This window comes from Lepidochelys kempii, chromosome 4, assembly GCF_965140285.1.
Source record: "Lepidochelys kempii isolate rLepKem1 chromosome 4, rLepKem1.hap1, whole genome shotgun sequence".
Classification (NCBI taxonomy): domain Eukaryota; kingdom Metazoa; phylum Chordata; order Testudines; family Cheloniidae; genus Lepidochelys; species Lepidochelys kempii.
In genome coordinates this window covers 125,219,477-125,243,966 of record NC_136383.1, presented here as the reverse complement: position 1 = coordinate 125,243,966, position 24,490 = coordinate 125,219,477, and the positions used below count along the sequence as shown (strand labels likewise).

Here is a 24,490-nt window from a genome sequence, read left to right as displayed (position 1 = left end):
TTTATGGATTTTTAGGGACACTCACCGATTACTACAGAAACATGCCCTATCAGGAAAAGTTGTAGGAAACAAGCTAACAACTACAGCAGAACCCCAGAGTTATGAACACCTCAGGAATGGAGGTTGTTTGTGACTTTGAAATGTTCGTAACTCTGAACAAAATGTTATGGTTGGGCTTGACACTTATATCCAGACTTTAGTGAGGCTGGAACCCTGGTATAAAGGAAGTCAGGAATTTGGAAAAAAGTCTGCAAATAGCACTCAAGTGTGATTTTGGTTTGTTTTTTGTGGGGCCAAAAGGAAGAGAGTGGAGAAGAGACAATACTCTATGGAAACAAATCTGATCTACACCTCAAGCACTGAACCATTTTCAGCCAATACCCATGGAACAGTAACACCTACTATGTCAAAACCGCCCAAGTTCTGCTACAGCTACACAACCCTGAACATTGCCTTTCATCCCAAAAGATAATGAAGTGCTTCACAAAAGCTACATACAACTATCTTCCCCCCGCCCTGCAGTGGAGTATAGTGCAGCACCCATACAGGGGTGCGAAGGAACATTCAAGGGGGCACAGCGGGACCGGAGCCAGCCCCCATGGCAGGGTGGAGAGGGAGTGCCACCCAGTCCCACTCCACTTCTAGCTATGCTTTGGCCCTGCCCCCAGCCACGGTCCCAGCCCTGCCCCTTGACCACAGCTCCACACCCAGTCCCAGCTCTGCTTCTAGCCTTGGCCCCACTCCTGGCCCCAACCCTAGCCTCAATCCTCTTACCCCTGTCCACATCTCCCCACCTTCCTGGACCTGGAGTGGCGGAGGGGATGCAGATAGAGGTAAGGGGAGGTGCAACCCTGAAAAATTTGGGGACCACTGAATTTGAGGGAGGGGGCAAACCTTACACAGAGTCATGAGGTCAGTGTCCACAGAACAGGCAGAAGCTCTCTTTCTAAGGTCAAAAGACCCACTCAGTAGGAGTGCATGAAACAATCTTATTCTGCCAGTGTTCATCCTGTTGGGAGGTGAATCTTTGTAACAAGCAACTATGAGTGGTGAGTGGGGGGTAGAAAAGTTATTATAGACTAGTTACTAGGATACTTTAAAAGTCTGAACTCTCACTAGCTACCTGACCAGGATAAATAACCCACCAGATTTATAAATTGCACCTTGTTTTTTAGGTTAAAAAAATTCTAGAAAGGACCAAGTCACATGCATATTTGTAACTATTACAACTATTTATCTTAGAAATCCTTTTAGCCCAAAACAGGACATTTTATAATGAACAATTTTATCATGAACAATTGTAAATGCACGGTGAATCTATTTCCCCCTTACTAAAAACTAACAATATGCTGTTGGCACAAACTATTTTTTTTTTGGGGGGGGGGGGGGGGGAAGAGGGAACAGACATGGGTCAGAAAAATGTGTAATTTAGTTTTTTTTAAACACATCCGTACCATCCTGTTTCATGGGATTAATTGTTAGACTGAGCATACCAGATTTAGCCCCCTGCATCAATCTGGAGTTTAAAGTGAGGTCACCTATTTTGATTTGTTCAGTGTTTAATAACTTCTAATTTGGATGTGTGTTAGCATTTATTAAAGCAGCAACTAATATTAGACACTGGGAAATTGATAGTTATGATGTATGAACAGCCCCACAGTTATTAAGTGTGTATCTTAAGGCCTCCTCTACACTTTTACTATATTCTGAACCTGACATGTTCTTGATGTCTGACATTAGAGAGGTTTTAGCAACTTCATAGTTAAATTTGCATTTAGTTTCAGTCAAAGCAGGGTTAAAATCCCTTAGATGAAAATAAGATGTGCACATCAGTTATACCACTTACTTTTAAAGGTTTTATCTTAAACATGGCTTTATTGTCAAACTTGAAAACTTAAGTCTCAAATATGACAATTTTATTTGAACTTAGTATTACTAATAACTATTTTATACCAGAGAACCAAATCAAAATTTAAATAAATAGTCAAGTAAGCCTACGTGAGATCTCATTACCCTGCAGAGTTCTTGATTCCAGCCTCCACAGATTTAGGAACTCTTGCAAGGCAGTATGAATTTTGCAGGGACAGAGTGGTAGCAGCCCAGGCACTCTGGGGAGATTAGTATCTCTTCAGGGCACTGGAATCTATTGAGCTCCTTACAGTCTTCTTGCTAAGCCACTTAAGCAAGAAGAGACAGTTTGTCTGTAGAAGCAGGAAACCTTAAGCAGCTCAATAGTAACAGACAACTTGGGTTCAACAAAACCAGTGAAGATGCTACTTTCTCTGTGGAGTTTCCCAGCTGTATAGGAGGTATGTCTGGTGTTTATCAGACGGAACGTGAGAAAAGGGCTTTCAATTCTGCTTTAAATCAAGGCACTTTCAGTGGGCTGGGAGATTCAAGGATTGAAAAACTAAAAATTCCACACTCCAGCAGAGCACAGGTATCTTGAGCTCATTATAGATTTGTTAAATCCTGCTCCACCCCCCCGCAAACCCTTCAAACCATGCCCATATGCAGTACCTGCCATCACTCTAATTCCAGACTTCTCTCACCCTTTGACTCAAGACTCTGGCATCACACAAAGTTGTCAGGTACACAGTTTTCTGCACAAACTATTATAAATTTAGCACTGTACAACAAACTTTATGTACGCAGTGCATAAGGTATGGGGTTCTAGTTTTAGGAGATGTGCACACAGGAAATTCCTACTTTAGCTCCATCAAGTCAGCTCCTATCCTGAATGTAACATTACAGTTAAACCTAAGGTTTAAAAAATTTGGAAGTTAAGTTTTAAACCATGAGCTATATAAAAGTTCTTAACTGGTGTTCTGGTTCAGACTTTGGGATGTTTGTGTAATGAGTAGGGGGGAATTTTGACATTCTAATAATATTAAACAATACTAATAATTGCAAAGATAATGGAATATAGCTTTTATTACACAAAGGCTACTGTGGCTAATTATTTCCATAATTCTTGATGTTTAGGGTTGGAGTTCTCTTTTTAAATTATAACCTTGATACACTACATTTAAAGTATAACATCATCCACTTGTGCAATCTTAAGTTTGTGTGATAATAAATAAGAATTTTTAATTTCTACTTAGACATGCTGTACAGTTGGATCAACACCAACAAGCACATCCGGATTTCAAAAAGGAACGGGGAAACTAGTTTACACATAGACCTATAAAACACAGGAGAACAACTTTCAAAGTCTGAAGTAGCACAAGACGGTTAAGCCACAAGACACCTGTGACACAAATATTATGATACTTTCCAAATATGTACCAAAGACCCCAATTTTCAGATTATGCTAGTTAGACCCTAAAATAAGAGCTAAAAAGCCTGAAAAAAATTCACTTCCTACCTCTAGCCCAAACCCACCTAATCTAAAAAGTCTTTAAACGAGTCTGACCTTTTATAATGTAATTGGCACTAAAGAAAAACTATTTGTTTTTAAAAGGTTAAAACCTATGTTTTTAATGAAACAAAAAGTTATCTCACAAGTACTACTAAACACTAAGTTAAATAAAAATACTTCTTATCAATATCATGCCATAGTTCTCTTGTCCTCTCACTGCAAAGATCTTCCACCTTTACCATCAATAGGTGTCAAAGAAGGGTGGCAGGGTGCATAGTGATCATGGAAAACAAGAAATTAACTTTCATACTAGTTTAATGAGAAATAGTTTAATGAGAAAAAGAGTAACTAGCTCTAAACACTTTCCCAAAACATGGCTCTCTAAGGATAAGTCTACACTACAGAGACCATACTGGTTTAGCAATCCAGCATAGCCCAGTAGCATAGCCGCAGCCTACACCACCTCCCTGAATGAAGTTAGCTATGGCAACAGAAGTTGGCTTCCATTGATAGCGACATTTACACTGGAGGTTGTTCCAGCACAGCTATGTCAGTCAGGGGTATGTTTTTCAATCTCCTCCCGCTCCCCTCCCACACGTACCTCAACATAGCTATGCTGATATAATTTTTCCAGTGTAGACCAGGCCTAAGTCTTCTTTAGAGGAAAGAGAATGAACAAGTTATAGACAATTCTCAACTTCATTAAATTCTGTCCAAGTAAAGGCAGCATGATCAGGTCCCACAGCATAATCGCCTCTGAATTTCTTTAGCCTACAGAGCTTAACGCTTTTACGTCTTTTAGGAAAGAAAATTCACATGTGAGAGAAGAGGAATTAGGTCAATTTTTACAGCTGTACTAAGTCAACAAGTAAGATGGGCTGAATCCTAGGAAATAAACATTTAGCACAAACGGCAGACAGTATTCCAGTGCTGTACAAATACTTTAAACAGTACACTACTTGTATTCCTTAAACAGACCAAGAGGGTTTTATTTCTTAAAGCATTACAATTTACATATAACACCAAACAGGAGCACAGTCATTTGGATACTGGAAGCAAGGCAGATCCCCAATAGTGGAGAAAATTAAGGATTTAAAACTCTTCCAAAACCTCAGAGAATACTTTCAAGTGTGCTCGCAATTCAAGAAATACACATTTCTGATTACTGTTTCTACTGGACCAGCATCATAGTCGCCATTTGTCATTATCAAAGCTTGCAGAAGTTAGTGAGTTTTGGAAACTAAGAACTCCAAAGCTCCTGAAATGCTCTTCCACTTAGATTCCAAAGGTATGAGAGTTATTCAGCTATGCTGATACTGTACAGGTGGAATGAATGTTCGATTAAGTGCTTCCCAGGTCTCTTGCACACTCCAACATTAGTATGCGAGAGACTCTCCTACACAACACTAACATTCTTAGGGATCAGGATTTCAACACCTGAACACAACTGGCAGTAATAAGAAACACAAAGAGCACCCAGTATACCCAATACTGGAAAAGCCTTAACTGAATTTATTTGCTTCCATGATTTTCTGCAAGACTCTTGGATACTGGAGACCAGAGAAAGGAGTGTTCAACATTCCCACTCTTTCATTCTTTTATTCCACTCCCTATCCATCACCACATCTACCAGGTGTATATTGAACAGATCGATCCTTCTAGCCAATGACACTTCCTCCTTAATTTGTAGAATTTTAATCAAAGTGGTCCAAAGTAACAAGTTCTGCAGAAGCATTTAGGAGGGAAGCTTCCCCCCCCACCCCCGGGTTTTCTTCTATTGGGGAGAACAGAGATAACTAAGAGTTTGTTTACAAGGTCAAGCTGACCGGAATAGTTATTCCGGAATAGGCGCCTAGGTGGAGTCTCTTATTCTAGAAGAAGAAAGTCCACACTGGGAACTGCTCCAGAATAGCTACTGTGCTTTAAATTCACACCCTACCTTTTTATGGAATAACTTCTCCATGTAGGCAAGCTTGAACTCATTCTTCCAAATTATATGTGGAGCCCCGTTAAGACTTGTCTGCTTAAAACAGGAGGTTGTCAAAGTCTGAATGTGAATAAGGGAAAAGAAAAAAGGTTCTAAGTCTTATTTAACCATTTTGAAAAATCTTCCTGAGAAAGAATGCTGATGCTGTTTTTAACATAATCACAACTGAGGGAGTTCCCCTTTGAGTGAGAGAAGCTTGGCAGGTCTGAAGATGCCTTTTGTTGGTTTGCTCTGTGTACCTTGCATTAATTAAGCAGAATCTAATTAAATGTAAGTCTGGTTCAGAGGAGCTCAACAGCATCCCCCAGAGGGAGATAGGGACACAAGGTTGCAAAAGAGCAACATGAGTGCTTTTGCTTCTCTAGGGTAAGAACTAGAATTAGCTTGATACATTTATTTTACAAAAAAGGAATGGTCTGGTATATTTAGGTTTCTAGAACAAAATTCATGTGCACTGACAAAAGGGATATAGCAATTTAAGTCCAGGCAATTTCCATCAGGAATTTAAATTAGTTTTACAAAGCCCCTACCTAATGAAAATTTGTACTATTGAAATGTAGATTAAAATTTAAATTGAACTAAATTAAAATCAAAAACAGACTATAATTCAGTTCAACGGTCTCATTTCAGTTTCATTACTAGTAAGGTATCTTATTTAACTTCTGCAAAATTGTTGTCAGCAAAGAACAAAAAAATATTAAAAATGAAGGCCTCGGTCCTTTTTTTTAAATATAGCTGAATTGCTGTAGGTAGAACCCAGTTCCATGTCCCACAAGCTTTAAAAAAAAAAAAAAATTCTGTGCTCCATCTTCTTTCGATGCCAAAAAAGGCGGCTTTTTTTTAAAAAAAACCTTTTAATGAATCTGAGATTCAAGGTACTATTGAGGGGAAGCTTAGGCAAAGAGGCAAGTTTTACATTTTGCTCTGAACATGGCAAGTGTAGTGGCCATGCTTTTTTCTTCTTGTAGCAAGTTCTAAATTCTTGGTCCACTCTAACAAAACCTTTTTGTAAGTAAGTGTCAGAATATTAGCACAGCAACTTTTAAAAAATGTTTAACAGGAGTTTATAGTGGAAAGTCTGACTTAACTGTAATAGCTTTTGAGATTGAAAATCCGTATGTTTGAGGCAGTGTCAAAATCTTAGCTGTGAATAAAAAAAGCTGCTTTCTGTATCATTCAGTTTTAAAATTAAAAAGCAAATGCCAGTTCAGTCAGTAATATCTGGATGCAACCACAAGCACACTTCCAAACAAACCAAGACAACGGACACAGAACAATGACACTGAATAATATACTTTCTATGTAAAATCATCTGTTCAGCTTAAATAACTAGACATTAAATTTCAGCTCAGACTGCCTTGTATCACACTACAGATAGTTAAGAGTTGTGCCACTCAGGAGCTGTGTTTTGGTTTCAAATACACTGTTATGGTTACAGACTTAATGTCCAAGGTCCCTGGTGTCTGATTATAGTAACAGACATCTTTTTTCATCTGTGTTGGCTAACGCAAATATTTACTAGAGCTATTTTGTTTTGATACATTAAAGATAGGCTTCACCTGTCTACCAGCCTGAGTGTTCAGACTTCTACCTGAAAGTTAGGTAAACTACATAACAGCTGTTTGCATGGCACAGCAAACCTAAAATATTAAGGGTGTAGTCTCCAACTCTTGGAACACTGCAAAGCAGCAACAAGATTGACAAAGGACAATGGGAAACCAAGGCAGAGAAGTTAACTGATTTACTCAAGGTCAATGGCTGAGCTGGAAAGAAAACTCAAGTTTTCTGACTTCCTAATCCATTATCCTAAAAGCAATATTTAGACAGACACATCTGGGTCATATTATTTTAATTAATTATATTACAGTGATGGCTATGAGCCCTGGCCAGGATCACAGCCTCTATGTGCTAGGCACTGTACAAACACTTGACCTGTAAGGCCGATTCCTCATAGCCCTATTTTAGGTATCTTCTGCCTGCTGCTCCATGATTCACTGACCTCTCAAAAGAATTGCTCCTATGACAGAAAACGTTTCCTGTAAGCTAACCAACAACCCTCCTAATTTAAATTACCTAAGCCCCGATCAGTAAGGAAGTTAGCTGAAGGCCTCATATTGCTTCAGCTTCTGTCTTATCTCTATGGGCTGTGTTACATGCCTTGAAAAATCCTGTTTAAGACAATACAAGTTCTAGAGAACAGAGAAAGACAAGGACCCAAAGACATGAAGAAAAGCTGTATTTCAGGCTAACTTTGGGTCCCTGCTCTCACATCAAGAGAACTGAGCCCCACCATCTAGCTACAGATGTATTCATGTTAAAATGTTGTAATTTATTTCATTTACTCCTCTTGACTTCTTTTATGAGCTTCAGACTATGTCCGCTGTGAAAAAAGTTCCCTACAAGTCCACTGCTGTATGCAGTGTTGTTGTAGCCATGTTGGTTCCAGTATATTAGAGAGACAAGGTGGGAAAGGTAATATCTTTCATTGGACCCAACTTCTGTTGGTGACAGAGACTAGCTTTTGAGCTTACTCAGACCTGAAGAAGAGCTCTGTGTAAGCTCAAAAACTTGTTTCTCTCACCAACAGAAATTGGTCCAATAAAAGATATTTCTTCACCCACCATGTCCCTGTAAGTCCAGCATTTTGTCCAGGTATTTGAAGAAAAGAGCTTATAAGAACGCTATTCATTTGACTCGTGTTTGGTTAATGAAAAAGAAGCCATGCTTCCAGAATAACTTAATAAATACAATAAAATAATAATAAAATGATGATGATGAATTGGTTAAGCACCAACTTTGTGCTCAGTGCTGTTAACACCCACACTCTGTCCATGCTCTGATGAACTTCAAATCTAAATAGACAAAAGATCAAAGAGGGATGGACTCTAAACACTCTTGCTTATGAAATACAATTGAGCCTTAGGAAAAAACTCATTGGTGGAGCCATCCAGAAAGACAGAAATATTAACAAAGTTGTAAACTAGGACCAGACTTCAAGAAATAAAGCAATATTTGAACTCATTGTTCCAAGTCCTAAAACAAAACCACAAACCACTGCAGTATTTATTTTTTTAAAAATCTTGAGATGTACAATGAGCAGCATAAATAACTCTACAGCTACTACAGTTCCCTCTTGCCTTTCCATTCCTATGCCTGTAACAGGATATGGGACAATGCAAGTGACCTAAAAAAAAAAAAAAAAGACCACTTTACTCCAAGCAACCTTGTTCTTTCTATAGTTCTCTCAAGAACTCACTTCAGCTATCCTTTCACCACTTTTGCTGTCATATCTAGCCTCAATCCCAGAGCAGAGATAATTTGTATTAATAATCATAATATGGTGATGGTCCAGAAGTCCCAGTTAGGACTGGGGCCCAACTGTACTAGGCTCTGCACAAAAACATGTAGAAAGACATCTGCCTGGAGGAACATTCAGCACACACAATGTTTAAAAATAGCTCCAAGAAAACCAGATGCATGCCCAACAAGTTACTGAAAACGGGATGCATATATTTTTGTAAAACATGAATGCTCCCTCCCCAAACAGGAACAATTGGCTGGTACATCAATCTTAACGGGACACCATCTCAAACTCTGTAAAAGGCAAGCACATGAAGAACAGTGTTGATAGCTTGAAGCTGTCTTGCCTTCCTTCAAGCGGGGAAAAATTTGAATCTTGCAAACAAAAATAATGGGAACAATATTAAACAAGTTAGCCACACATTTAGACAGCCCCAGTCTTGCTTCTTAGTTCCAGGACAGATCACAATCAATGACATTTGTAGCAGAAGTTCTCAAACCAACACTGGAGAATATCATCTTGGGAAAGTCTGTACAAAGGGTAACCTCTCCCCTGTTACAGAGCTGTGGGAATTAAGAGGTGGTTCAGGGCTGCCAGGCATGGGGAGTGGGCTGCGGGGACTGAGCAAAAGCAGTCAGGCACTTAGTCTCAGCAGCTAGTTCTAGACTATTTAAGGAAATAAGGGCCAGCCTTTCCCTCACTTCTTATGAAGCCAGCTTGGGAGAGACCAAAGGGATGGGATGGTTGGATGATGACTCCTTCCTCTGAAGTTAAATGATGCATTTTGGTGGGGGAAGAGATGAGAGATATCAGTGCTCAGATAGCACTGTATTTTTGGAGCAGGGAAGGCACATTTCTCTGAATGGCTCTAACTCACTGCCTCCTCCCACTACCAAAAGGAGCTGCAACAGATTTCCCCTCGCTGCTCCATGAGGCTTGACAAGGAAGGTCAGCGCTTCTACAGCTGAGGAACATGACACAGCAGTGGGAAAACAGAGTGCTGCTGGGGGAGCCAGGAAATTGACATTCGCAAAGATTAATCCCACTCGTTATGGTCCATTCATATTGAAACTCTTGGATTGGGATTGGAGTTCCTCCATCAACCATTTGGTATTTCCATCTTAAGTAGTACATCCAAAGAGCCACTGCATTAGGGAATGGGTGGCCTAATGAGGTTCAGAGTTACATACACTAATCCACAGCTACCTTCACCTTTAATACAGAATGACAGACCATTAGGATCTGTAGCATTCATGGTTCAAATTTCTCAAAATTTAAGATTAGGGCAGCGACAGCAAACTGCTTCATTTAGGTGCATCCCTCAGGTTCCTGGTAAATTACCAACATGGCCCTCCGTTACGTAGAGTTTGGAGCCGCTCCCAGTTTGCCTTACAAGTCTCAAATGTGGATTTAGAGGATAAACTTATTTCTGCTGTTATTTATGGGTAATACTGCTATTTATTTACATACTGCAGATTCTTATTTCAAAATTGGACTTAAACACAGTTCTGAATACAGTTGTACAATGAGATTTGAAAGAATAGAGAATCTCAGTGCGATGCATAATCTTCCTGCATTACAAAATACATAAATCCTTCCGCAATGTATCTACTGTAAATGCAGGGGGGACGACCCCATTGTGTAGAGTAGTAGCCGAAACCAAAGAGTCCATGTTCAGGAACATTAAGACAATATTTCCTGCAAGATATAACGAAGTGAAAAAGGACTTTCATTATAATAAACACAGTCCAAATTCAAAGCACCCCAAATTGGTCACTCCTTTTGCCTGACAGACAGAATACAAGTTTGAAGCTTTTTTCCTGATTAGGTCACACTTTCTTCTGCTCTCAGACAAATTACTGTGATGTTCCATCATTACAGGAAAAGGGGAACTTTTCATTCACCATTAGTCTAGTTGGAGTACAGACATGTCAATCAGACAATAAAGCAGAATTTAGTAACCTGACAGCTGCTTTCATTACTACCAAGGACCTTTAACAAAACCTAAAGTGGCTGGTGCTATTTCATGGATCTGTAATTAACTCCCACACTCCTCACCCCACCATTGTAGAAGAATAAGATCCAGGATAACAAGAAAGGTCATGAGACTGCAGTTAAATAAATGATTATGCCGTAAATGGAAGCCATTTAAAACCCAGAGATGTCTTAATCATGTCACTTTCACACTACTGTTGCTTGTAGAAATTATGAACAGCAGCAAAGGCGGGCACTGGAGTTACTCATGAGAGGACCACAAAACAATTTAAGACAAAGACTGGGGAGGGCAAAATAGCAGAGACTTCTCCATTCCCCAATCCTCAACCTTCCATGCAGCAGCTAGCAGTCTCTGGATGGCGTAGAAGGGATATAGTACTCCTGTCTCCCTTCTAGCTGCTTGAAAGAGGTGGAGCTTACAGTCTGGCAGGAAAATACTATTAAGAGGCTGGTAAGAAAAATGAAGTCTTATTTGCCTACTGGAAGAGATTACAGGCATAATCCACAACCAGCACTTTGCTTCAATACATGGCCAAAGAGATTGCATTTTGAACAATTTAAATTAAAATCCACCATACTGGTAGCTAATTAATGAAGAAAGTTCTCCCTGTCACAGTGGAGAGGAGACTGTAAGATTTAAAGTGACTCCTAAAAAGGTAAAGAAAACCAAAAAAAGTGAGTAATACACTTAGGACCAAATTCTCACTTATGCTAGAGCCATTTTACACCACTGTTGCGTCAAAGTGGCTGGATTCAGGACTTAACTGGCCAGGCAAAGTTTCCCTATGTACTGTATAGGGGAAACTTCTCCTGTAAAGTAAAGCTAGCAGAGCAATCTCCTGAAACTGCAGTCCACCCCCACCCCAAGCACCACAACATAGGGCCAGTTCAGGGAAAGAAGGGATGAAGGTACCGCACAACTCTGCTCTGCCTGATCCTCCACTGGTGTAAGGTCTAACTTCCAACGGGGCTAACCAGCTCAGTATCAGGGAATCCACAAACAGCTGCCTGCACCATCACTCCCCGGCTTCTCTAAGTAGGTAGAGCACTACACAGAAATGAGCCCTTCAACTTTCACTGCAGTCAAACAAAGATCTGCAAGACAATACAACGCAGTAAGGATCAACGTTCATTTAAATAAAAAGAAAAACAGACAAAATAAGATTCAGAGCATTACCACCTAAGAAGCAGAACTTCTAATGGAAGGAGAAGTGGCATCTCATTTTAAATGATTTAATGCAACAACCGCCCTGATCTCAGTTGACGATACCACTGAGTGGGAATTACTTTGTGTTTTAAATCCAGATCCATTCTCTCCCTCTGAGTAGGGAAAACTTTCAGCAGTAAAAACGCCAGTATAAAAATTACGCATGTGCATTTTGCGTGCGCGCACACACATGGTGTGGAATTAAAGAATGACTGGAAGGAAAAAGGAATTGAATAACTATTTTTAGAATAAATGTATTGATTTAACAACGCATGCATTTCTGCACAGGTTAGTTTACCACTTTTTAAGAAGCACAATACATTCCTAGCTAAGTAGTACACAAGTTTCTGCCAGTCTAAGCCCAATGGTCAACATTACACAAATGTGTTGATTCACAGGAGGGTTTACCTCTTAGTTTAAATATTTAAACAATATGAGACTAACACTAGAAAAGAAGTGAAGTGCCTATATTCTTTGGGATTCTTTGGTCAAAAACAAAAAGCAAAACCTACTACGTTCAAAGAATTAATTAACATTCAAGAGCCAAATTTTTCTTCGAAAGAAGTCTTCCAATGCTTTTCACTTTAACAGAGTTAAGACAGGAGAAAAAGTCGGTCCAAATTCAGCCATGAACATGAAGGCACAAAACTCTCCAAGTGCTCTCTATGCATACCATCAACAGACTAGCTCCCAGGCAACATGATGTGCAAAAAGGTATGAAAAATCTGTCGTTTGAAAATAACTAGGTTACAGGCTACAGGCCAATTCATAGCTAACTTTGATCTGCTCAGTCGAGTAGGCTACGGAATGCAATTTTAAGGGCTTGTCTACACACAGAGAGCTTCTCCCATCAGCATAGGTACTCCACCTGCCTGAGAAGCAGTAGCTATGTTGACAGGAGAAACCCCTCTTGTTCACATAGCACTGTCTACACCGAATGTTAGGTCACTATAACTGGTTGTTCAGGGGTGTGCATTTTCCACACCCCTGAGCTACGTAGTTATATCAACTTAAGTCTGACCAAGACGAGACGACATATTTCAGATTGAAACATATGATTGACAGCAAGACCAGTAAGGTATGAAATTCAGCAGGATTACAGAGGGATGAACATCTGTATCAACCTTCACAAGGAGGACTATTACACTACTAAACTGAATACAGAACACAGTTCACTTCTACATTGGGGATTGACCCTGCTTTGAGCAGGGGGTTGGACTAGATGACCTTCTGAGGTCCCTTCCAACTCTGATATTCTATGATCAGTACCATGAAAGCTATGACTACAGAGACCAGCCTTTTGAGGTAGAAGGAAGAAACAATTATTTGTTCTACACAGAAGACTTAGCTTACCCAAGCGCCAGTGCACCGCAGATTTTACTCGGTGGGACGTGGGGAAAGACTGATGTTTTGGTGGGGGTGGGAGTACACTACGAGCTAATCCCACTATTTGTAATTTTTTTTTTTTTTTACCTTGTCCTTGAGCCTGGGGAGGCAGAGCTGCTGGAAGAACTGATAAAAAATTCCAGCAGTGAATCTACACAGAATTTAAATACAATAAAATTGTGCGGCTCTTCCAAATTGGATTTTGTTTGACCTCATGGCAAAATAATTTTTAACAACCCTGACAAGTGGGAATAATTGACAAACTTTCAATAAATCAGGGTGCAAAATGCTTACTGACAAGCACAACACTGTAGTTGAGGGTCAACTCCCTAACATGACAAGTTGCTATCAGTCATACTGGTAGTTCTGAGCAGTAACAGTGAAATGGACTAGAGTCTTACTAGTTTTATATTATTTCTGCTTGGCAAAGCCATTGTATGAGCAGCAGAGATACTGAAGCTGTGTACGGACTCAGGAAGACAGCATTTAGTGATTGTGCTGAACGTAAACCAATTATGGGGCTGAGGCTTTTTTCTCCTAAAGTAGTAAATTCTGTGAGGACTTAAGATTCTGGTGGCTGGTATGGAGGAGTTTAGTATTCACTACTGGCAAGTGGAATTTTCAAGACTTGCTGAACTCACCAGTATTATTGCTCAAGTTTTGAAAATGGTTTAAAACAGGATTAAATCCAAATAATCAGACTAGTTAAATTAGAGTTACATTCTCTGGCTCATCATGACAGGTTTACAGCAATATTCAACTACAGTGCGCTATATGTATGCTAGTACACTATACACAACTGGCCTCCCATACTGAGGTAATAAATATTAGATCTTCTGCAGATTAGTTCATCTTGAATCCTTGCTGACTGAGAACATAAGCCATTAATAAAAATTTAGGAGACTAAACAGGATATCCTGTGAAAGAAATTCAAGTTGCCTGTAAAGTGGGACAATTTGTCATTTTAGACTTAAGTAATTCTGATTTATAATTTCATCTAACAATTTTCCTAAGCCAGCCCCAAAAAACCATACCATGCAGTTAATAAAGCTGAGTGGGTAGTGAAAGTAGTAATGAAAAATTATCTCCCCTCTCAGTCTTCTCTTCTCCAAACTAAACAAACCCAATTTTTTTCAATCTTTCCTCAAAGGTCATGTTTTCCAAACCTTTAATAATTTTTGTTAATCTCCTCTAGACCTTCAATTTGTCCACATCCTTCCTGAAATGTGGCGCCCAGAACTGGACACAATACTCCAGTTGAGGCCTAATTAGTGCAGAGTTGAGCAGAAGAATTACTCTCGTGTTTGTTTACGACACTCCTGCTAATATATCCCAGAATGATGTTTGCTTTTTTGCAACACTGTTACACTGTTGACTCATATTTAGCTTGTGATCCACTATGACCTCCAGATCCCTTTCCGTAGTATTCCATCCTAGGCAGTCATTTCTTATTTTGTATGTGTTCAATTGATTGTTCCTTCCTATGTGGCATCCTCTGCATTTGACTGTATTGCATTTCATCCTGTGGCATTGTACCTGAAAATAGCACCCTGTAACCCCCACATGCACCAGGTGTATAAGGCTATGATATTTTGTATAAAAAATGCCTTGTAAGTTATCCTATGAAATGTCATGATTTATTGAAACTCACTGTTTTGTCAAAATATGTATATCATTATTGTATATGGAGTTATGAGATTTTGCTACATGCTTGTTACTGAAATATGTTGAGAGTCTGGGAGATGCTCACAGCTAGCCCGAAACTGGCAACAAAGTGAGTGACCCACACCCAGACAGGTGTTAAGCGACAATCACCAGCCATTGACCAGCAGAGGAATCGTAAACAAGAGATTTAAGATTCAGTAAGAGAGTTGCTCAAGCCCTACGCAATGGGGATTGCTTAACTCTGTGATTCAGCAAGGTATCAGGACATGTGATGCTTGACTCCATGTTTGAGTCAATATTTTTCCGGACACTGGAACAGAGTATAAAATAAGGGACAGTGGAATCCTGAGTCCACCTCTCTCTACCCCCACCCACTCCAAAGGCAACAAGAATGTTTGGAAGAAAAGACTTGGAACTGGGGAGACTGGTCCCAGGCTGAGCAGGGAATTCAGCCTGTGTATTAGAACTGTGAACTGCTTACATCTAGTGGGATGAGGAAAAACTGCTCAATTCAAATCTTGCTTAGTCAGATAAAGCTTAGGATTTAGACTGTGATTTTACCTTTTATTTCTTATGTAACCAACTCTGACCTCTATGCCTAACACTCATATAATTACTTAAAATCTATTTGATTTTAATGTTTTATCTTTACCAGTGAGTTTGTCTAAAAGTGTTTGGGGAATCTGCTCCGATTATAAAGGCTGGTGGCTTGTCCACTATCCTTTGATGAAGTGGCGAACTAATTAATGAGCTTGCACTGTTCAAGAGAAGGTCTTGAGCAGTGTCAGAAGGTACATTTCTGGGCTGCAAGGCTGGGGGATTTGCAGGTGTCTCCCTGTGTATAGTTCATAAAAGACTGAGAGCCTGCATGTAACTTTGGGTGTGCCTTCACATGCTAATGGCTGTGTGAGAGTGAAGCCTAAAGGGGCTGCTTGTCTCTAGTACAGAATTGTGAAAGGTACCCTGATCCCGAGAGTTAAAGGAGACAGCGGTCCCACAGTCCAGACGTACCCCACTGAGGTGTCACACATCTTGTCTACAAAAAATGTAATGCCTGCTTTGTCCAGGGTTTGTGTTCTGATTTTTTCTTTATTCTGCTACTCTTCATTAGAGCTGTGCCAGTCTAGAGAACTTGTCATTTTCCATTATAAAACCTTACTTTCAGGGGTGCAAAACCACCAAAAATATCTATCCCCAATTTCTGGAATATTAGGTTTCAGAAAGAGCTATGGAAAACAAAAATATTCTTACACTTTTTTTTTAAAAAAGGCGTAAGCAGTTCCTTCCCCCACTACCCCAATCATAAAACTCAATCGTTTTTCCCCCCCAAGTCAAATGTTTTCAGCACTGGGTTCAAAAGAACAAACTGAGGCAGACTAGATGACTTACTGTCGCACATGGCCAAGCCACAAGCCTGCCACAAACAAAAACACAACGTTGGGATGGTGGAGGACAAACAGACCGATTGTTTGGGACAGAGAAAAGTATATCCCTCTCTTGCAACTCCAAATGATTTGCTACAGAATGGTACTACCACTTCAAAACAGATGACACACCATGAAACAGCGGAGGTGTATTGGGGTGATATTCCAAAATTTTACATCTTAACTCTGAATTATGGGAGTAAAAACAAGCACTTTTGGACATGATATAAATAAATTAAAGGATCTTGGACCAGCAATGAGATCTGAAGTGTCTACACTGAAAATATAAGGGCCCTTTTAACATGCACTTTGAGGGTAGAGGAGGCATGCGGGAAAAGGAAAGAATTACATCTCTCAGTTAAACTCAATTTGCATGGTAACCCATAAACTACTGTACTTTTAGACAACACAAACAGCAAACGCTACATTATACTTCTAAAATGCCCAAGAATTTTCAGTTATGTCTAGCATGATTTTCACATAAAACTCTTAAGTTTTGGTCCTCTACTAAAGAGGGTAAGGACAGACAAAACCAAACCAAAATGCTTAGTAGTTCTCATTACATCTCCGTCTTCAATGAAGTAGGTAAATAGCATCAGGATGTTTAATAAAAACAAGTTAGAGGAAAAGGTGTGGACAGAAGTTAGGAACACAGTAAAGACCTCTTGGGTAATATGAACACATTCAAATGAGGAGGAATAAACCTACATCCTCTAAAGTCCAGAATGGTTCCAACAGAAAAGCCTCATGGCATTCAAAGCTGAATTACAGCCACGGTTAGAGCAAGGAGATTCTTGAGGGGGGAAGGAGTATGACTTACAAAAAAATGGAAATCCAGCAGTACAGTTCAAAGATTTCTAGCACACCTCTAGACAAGGCTAGCAAAGAAACTGAACAAAACAAAAGTATACCTTTGTAGCAAAGTTACAAGTTATTCACAAGTACAGAAGCTTGCAGAAAAGGCCATTTATACTTTTCAACTCTGGGGTCTCTCTGGCTTGTTCCTCTTGGCTCATCAGTTGAGAGCAACAGAGGAGGAGAGATACTTAGCTGTGTGGATTGATCACAGGAGGATTATGAACCACTAATGTGATGTGGCTGTGAAAAAGGCTAATGCAATTTTAGGATGTATTGGGCGAGGCATTTCCAGTAGAGATAGAGAAGCGTTAAAATGCCATTGTAAAGATCTCATTAGCAATACCGTGTAGAGTTCTGGTCAATCATGTTCAAGAAAGATGAATTTAAACTGCAACAGGTGTGGAGAAGAGCTACTAGGATGATCAAGGGAATGGAGGGCCCATATTATGAGAGGAGACTTGGAAAACAAACAAAAAAGAAGGCTGAGAGAGGATACCACTGTTCTCTATAAATACACTAGGGGATAAATACCAGGGAGAAGGAAAAGCTATTTAAGCTAAAGAACCATGTTGGCCTAACAACAAATGAAATAAACTGGGGCTCACTCCCAGTTTCTCTTATGTTCCCAAAAATTCATGCTTCAGTGTTTCAACCAGCGACCCAAAAGGGATTTTGCCCCTCCCACTAGTTTTTTTTTTAAATCTCTTTCCTCTGAAACATGAGGGGTGGCCATGGCTAGAGATGGAACATTGGAAGAGGAGGGCCAGATGGCACCGAGCGAGCACACACACGGCTGGCTGTTCTTGCTCAGATGCTTAGGGTTTAACCAGATTGTCATTTGTGGGGTTGGGAAGGAATTTTCGCCATGTCAGATTAGGGGAGAGGTCATCTTCCTCTGCAGTACATGGATGCAGGTAACTTTCCAGGATTATCGGGCTATATATCACTTAATCATTTCCTTGCCACTGGTGCCCTTTGGTCCCTCCCATTCTCTTCCTGTGGCACATAAGTCTAATTTCCTGTAATACTTTGGTCTCATTTTGGTTGCTGGATTTACTGTTTGGGTGCTGGGTGGTGTTGGTGGCCCATGATATTCAGGAGATCAGACAAGATGATCTGGTGGTCCCTTCTGGCCACCACTGATTTGGAGACTTCTAAAAATTCTCTCTTGATATCTCAAGTTACCAGTTTTTCATTTCAGATTAAACTGTATATTGAAGTGCCATTTCCATATTCTAACATATGAGAATGTTTATATGGTATTTACATGTAACTATTCCCCCTGAGGAAATGATCTGTGGTTATTTTAATAAACTGGACTCCTTTCCTCCTCCCTAAGGATTTTCCACAACACACTCCCAGCCCCAGAGCTCAGCATCAAGCTCAACACTTGAGCTTAGATGCTCTGCATCGTTAAACAAAATAGCACTCCTGTGGTAGCTGCGGTGTTTGATTAACTTTAGGCATCCAGAGAGGCAAGGCATGGCATGAAAAGTTTCAAGCTACCAAACACTTCTACAAATATTGGGGCCCTTAACACTAATATGAGAGGGACTGTTTTTGTACATCTTGTACAGTGCTTAACACCTCTATCAGCAAAATTTTAGTAAGTGCAGCAATATGATGTTGCTATTAAGAATACCACACAGTATTCTCAGCTAGAACTTTAGCACTTCATATGCAAGAAGTCTTCAGAAAACCTGCCTATGAAAATTAAAACATACCTGTTTTCAGCAACTGCAACACTATTCTCAAGTAACAAGAGCTACACACATTATGGATAAGCCATTCATTTGATATTATGTTAATAGAATTACTCTTTAGATACCATTAAATGTTCATTAAAGCTGTATTCTATAGTACATTTCCACCTTTCACATCACATATATGCATTCAACTTGTTCAGATTTGCCAGGGTAGAAAAAAAAATGCAAAAAACTAAAAAATCCAAGCTTATGGAACTGAACTAGTACTGCTAGATAATAGTCCAAAGCCCAATGGGAAATACAGATTTCCAACAAGGTCAAACAGCTGCTCTGAAAATTATCTGAACTATTCGTTAGAAAGTACAAAAGCCTACTTCTCAAAAATAGTCTCACGCCTGTACTAGATTATCAGTACTTATTTTCTTCTTCTATAAAGGACACTGCTCTAGCGAAGGTACACAGCAGGATAGAAGTACTAAAAGATAGAAATCTTTGCTGAAGAAAGTTTAAAAGAGCAGTGTGGTTAGAGGTAGATATGTTTTAGTTCACACCAGTGTTTGCAATTCAAATCATTTAAAGTTAAGTTGCTTCATAAGTAACACAGCCAAACTGGAAGTGCACAAGCTCATACAAAGAAAGATAGGGTTTCCTTCCCCAAATCAGTAATCAACGTTCGCTTTTATAAGTCACGTTCCTGCTCGGAGTTTAAAAACAACTTGAAGTGTGACAGGAAAATTCACCACATAACTGAACATATGATATTTTTAAAGAAACTAATACTAAGCACATGAATATTTTAGCTCATTAAAAGTGAAGTCAGCTTGATCAAGACAAGTCAAGGAACAGATCAGTTTCTTAATTTTGAATTTCTTCACAGCAGATAAGACCAATTTACTTTTACATGAAAACTTTTTACTGCTACAAGCACCTTTTACAGTGACCTGCAAAACAAAAACATTGTGTTTGCATGTGATTTTCATTATTTTGTTTTATACATTAGAAAGATCCGTCTTGCCTGCCTATTTTACTGGTAGACTAGGACCAAAGAACTAGTGACATGACACCATAAGTGGCAAGAGATGAGAACCCAAGCAGTTGAGAGGGGATGGGCAGTCTAAACTGCCTAACTCTAAAATTCCTGACAGAGGCTATATTTACACAGCAACTAGACATGCACGGCTGGCCAGCCGACTCGAGCTGTGGGGCTGTTTCATTGCTGTGTACACTTTTGGGGTCAGGCTGGCTCCCAGGCTGTAGGACCCTGCAAGGTTTCTAATAAGACACATGCAAATAGTCACCCACATGCACTCCATATTAGTGATCAAGTTAACATACAGTACAGCTAACTTTTTTTTAAATAAAGTGAACACCGGAGCCAAAGCTAGTCATAATACACTGACTAGATATCAGCAAACTGAACAGGGTCATAGTATCCCACAAGTTAACTGGATTACATTCTGCCCTTCAGAAGAATTTGGTCTCATCTTCCAATCCTATTCAGTTTATAATCACTGATATAGCACTTTCCATGCTAATCATTTGAAAAATGCATTATAAAAAGGTAGGTTAGCATTACTTCCCACTCCCATTATTCAGATGGGGAGCCAAGAGAGAGCTTAAGGATTTGGACCAGAAGCCATATTTTCCAAATCCTAGCCCTGTATCCAAATCAGTCCCCTTGTTCACAGCAGTTTTCTTCCATCCGCTCCCCTACTTTATTTGCAAGTGGGTTCTATATAGTTACAGCAGTTTCTCTCATTTTCTTGATCAGGATCCTAGCCTGAACCAAAAAAAATACCAAAAATTATCTAGATATCATACAGCTATATACTGTAAATACGGCAAATCTTATTTTTAAATTTACAAGTTTGGCAGAGATCAAAGCAATTGTTCTTACAGACCTGCTGCACTCAGTCTTTGTAAATATAAATCCCATGTGAACAGACAAGAAACACTGAGGTCTTCTGCAAATAAATTTATATATTCATATTTTGGATGGAGGCTGAAGACAAGTTGGAATGAAAGTGGTGGAATTTATTAACCATTCAAAACACTGCAAAATTTCACTTACAAATTTTTTGGCTCTAAATGAGCTTTGAGCACCAAGTTGTAGGCCACTACCACCGCTGATCTTTGACCTTGCAAGAGCGGTCTCAGAACATCTCTTCAGCATGCTTGATATCTGGACAGATCACTGTCCTTGTATTAGCCAAAAGGGGAAGCGGACTAGCCCAACATGACATGACAGCCGAAGTCCCATCTCATAGTTACGCTCCCTATGTTTGAGTTTGGAGATATAATTGCAGTACAGAATATTTTTTTTAAAGCTGCAATAGCGTACAGATTCCTGTGAAGTAGAATATATATTTTTGAGACAAGGGGAGATAACTTATCCATGAAATTCAATGCAATGATGCATGTATGATAGACGTGTACCACCAATATTGGCAACTTTTTGCCATTATGGATATACCTTGTGACAAGAGTTAAAAATTAAAAGATTCAGGGACATTGTTTGAGATCTTCATTTTTGCTAAAGTAAGTAATTTAGGCCACAGTACTGCTAATAATTCAATCATACATAATCCAAAGATCACAGAAAAGGACCAACATGACCTCATTTTAAGAGCCACAATGCATACCAGGAGTGGAAAGTAAGGGTCAGCTAACTAATTACTAAATACTACACTGTTGAGCAGAGTAAGCATTCCTCGTCCACTCTAACAAGACAGTTCAGAAGCCAAAATGAAAAAATTATTCATAACCCAGCATAGCGTGAGCCATTCAAAGGATGTGGCAACATATATTTTAGATTAATGTATCTTCTAAATAGAGATGAAGTCTCATTGGAAACAAAATGAGAAGTTATTGGGGAAAACTTAATTTACAGAAAAAAATACCATTTTTCTTACACAAACACATCTACAAGCATAGGTATATTTGGAAGAATTAGATTTTTATCACCAGTAAATGTCAATTTCACCATATGCACCTGAACCAGCAAAAAAAAAAAATTTCCACCAATAATAAAAGTTTACAGGATGTGAAGAAAGAAAAAAATGATGATTAAGAACTTAGTTTGATTTAAGGATATTTACTTTATATATTGTGACATTTGATGTTGACAATTTTCATTTTAACAGTTATAAAGCTTTAACTTTTTAAATCTGAATGTCTGTCATGATTGTCTGACCCTTGCTGTCTGAACTCTCCCCCTCCATAAATATGACAACTGTGAAAATTAAAAATCAATTAAAATTTAAAAAGTGCTTTAAAGCAAACATCAATATCAGTCACAAAAAAGAAATAAAAATTGAATTCTGCCACACCTAAATACAGGTTTGCACTACAAATACTATGACTATACCTCCCTCATAAGACCACCTGCTACAGTAAGGGGGTTCCTTTCCCCATCTTCCAGTCTGCTCCCTAGACAAAGGCCATTTGCTCACTGTGGTTGGTTTATGAGCAGGTTTAATAAGGCCCAGTTAAAAATCACAATTGATATTATTGCATCCCTCCTGCAAATTCTGTTCTAATGATGGCAGACTTGATGTTCCATTCATTCCTTTCTCCCACAAGTATTTGACTTTTTCCTGCCATCCCTCTGTGCTTGGAAGGCCTTTCTTCCCATTTCAGTCCACCAAGACATTACCCCTTTCTCATACAGGCCTCAGTAGCAAAGCACTTAGACTTACAGTAAGCCTATTCTTATGCTAAAATCAAACGGACTTCATAAGGACTCAAACACATTCTTAGTGCTTTGCTGACTTGGAGCCTTAAATCCCCTCTGAAAACTCACTTATTCCACTTATTCCAGTATTAATGTTCACAGCTATCTAACTTTATTTTCAGTTTTTACTTCATCGGGACTTTGTATGGGCACAGGGGGTACATACTAGTAATTCCAAGTGCAGTATGGAGACGATAGTTTCTTTCTTGCTTAAAAGGCTCTTATAAAACTTCGGCAAGGGAGCAGAAAGCTCTTTAAAAAAAAAAGTGTTTTTTCTGTTTTGGTTTTTAATTTCAAGACCTATTTGAAAGACATCCAGTTTCTGATCATTTTTTCAAAATTAGTCATTTCCACAAATTCTAGTTATACTATCCCTTTACAGAGTTAAAAGGTCTAAAAACAAGAACAACCCCTCCCCCCCCCCCCCGCCACATAGTACTTACTGATTGAACACTATATTCAGTATCAATTCTTAAAAGATATCCATCCACCCCATACCAAAAAAACCATGCAGTATCTTAGTTGGAACGTATCCCAAGAAGCATACCAGCATTCCACACATACTAAAATTTAAAGCTATGGAGACTGATACAAATAGTCTTTGTATTCTTATCTATCTCAAAATGCCTGTTGTACTGTATATGAATAAGGATTGGCAAAAATGTTTTTAGGAATAAGTTTCACCCTTAATAAAAGATGCCCAAACAAAAATCTTTACCTTGGAGTTAAAGCTTAGTTGTGTTTTAAAAATGGTAAAGGTGTTATTTATTTTGCACATGAGTATATTGCACTTGTAACTGTCATTTACTTCAACCAATTTAACATCAAGTTTTTAAAAAAAATCCTCAACAAAATCGTCATTATTTTTTGAGTCCTAAAATGTTCAAGACTGAAAGAGAATTCCTAAACTTCTCTGGAAGATATAAGAAGCTGAAAAGAAGAGCATGCGCCAGTTTGAATGTGTTATGTATGTTTATGTTGTGGGTCAACATTTCCTTATTAAAAGATTGTAATTTCATCAGGTACCATGGTGACTGACACCATGTAAGAACCTAGACAGATTTCTAAATTCTATTCCCCATTTCAAACTGAAATGGGATCTTGAATATTTCAATGAGTTAATGCTGCAGAAAATTTTTGGACAGTAAGAAAAATTCTGTAGCCACTTAGTATTTTACAGACATTTTTATTTAAATCTATTTTATTTTCTATTCTATTCCTTATTGGAAATAAGCCTGTTGGGCCTGTTATGTGGAGGTGCGAGTATGATGGGAATGGACCTAAAAATATCTATAACTAGGGTTCCGAGAAATGTTTTATTTTTCAGGATTTTTTCCTCTTTTATCTATTACAAATGTGTTTTATTCCTTTTTACTACACTTACATTAATATATCTCAAATGACCATAAGTATCTAAATCCAACATTTTCTTATACTACATCATTTCATTAAGCATTATTACTCTTAAGACACGCACCAACCCACACCTCCGTTAACCCACCCCCTCACCCGAAAATGCCCCAGACAGCTCCTTAGGGTTCCTCCCTTGAAATTTACCTAGTACTGCAGTCCACAGATAACTTCCACTTCCCATCCCCACTTAGTGGCACAAACCCCACAGGAAATCAGAGATCTTCCCAACCACTACTGCTTCCTACTCCAGTCATAGAATATCAGGGTTGGAAGGGACTTCAGGAGATCATCTAGTCCAACCCCTTGCTCAAAGCAGGACCAATCCCCAACTAAATCATCCCTGCTAGGACTTTGTCAGTCCCCGCATCACATCCTCAGGGACCTCATCCACCCTTTTTTAAAAGTATATAAATATAAATATATTCCTCCTCCCACAATGAACCTCATCCCCCAG

General features: G+C 39.1%; 1 protein-coding gene across 19 annotated transcripts in view; it reads right to left on the bottom strand.

The window, feature by feature from the left end:
* Nucleotides 1–24,490, bottom strand: part of FAM53A (family with sequence similarity 53 member A) — a 165,522-nt gene that overhangs the window by 82,164 nt on the left and 58,868 nt on the right. For 18 of the 19 annotated variants that reach the window (XR_013635733.1, XR_012158755.1, XR_012158757.1 and 15 more), the window contains one exon: nucleotides 5,301–5,408. The exons of the other annotated variant lie outside the window; for it this stretch is intronic. Coding sequence is in view for 13 of the 18 variants with exons in the window: in XM_073342767.1 (XP_073198868.1) it covers nucleotides 5,301–5,408 (108 nt within the window). In the remaining 5 variants the exon portion in view is untranslated. The remainder of the gene's footprint in view (nucleotides 1–5,300; nucleotides 5,409–24,490) is intronic. 19 annotated transcript variants of the gene reach the window in all.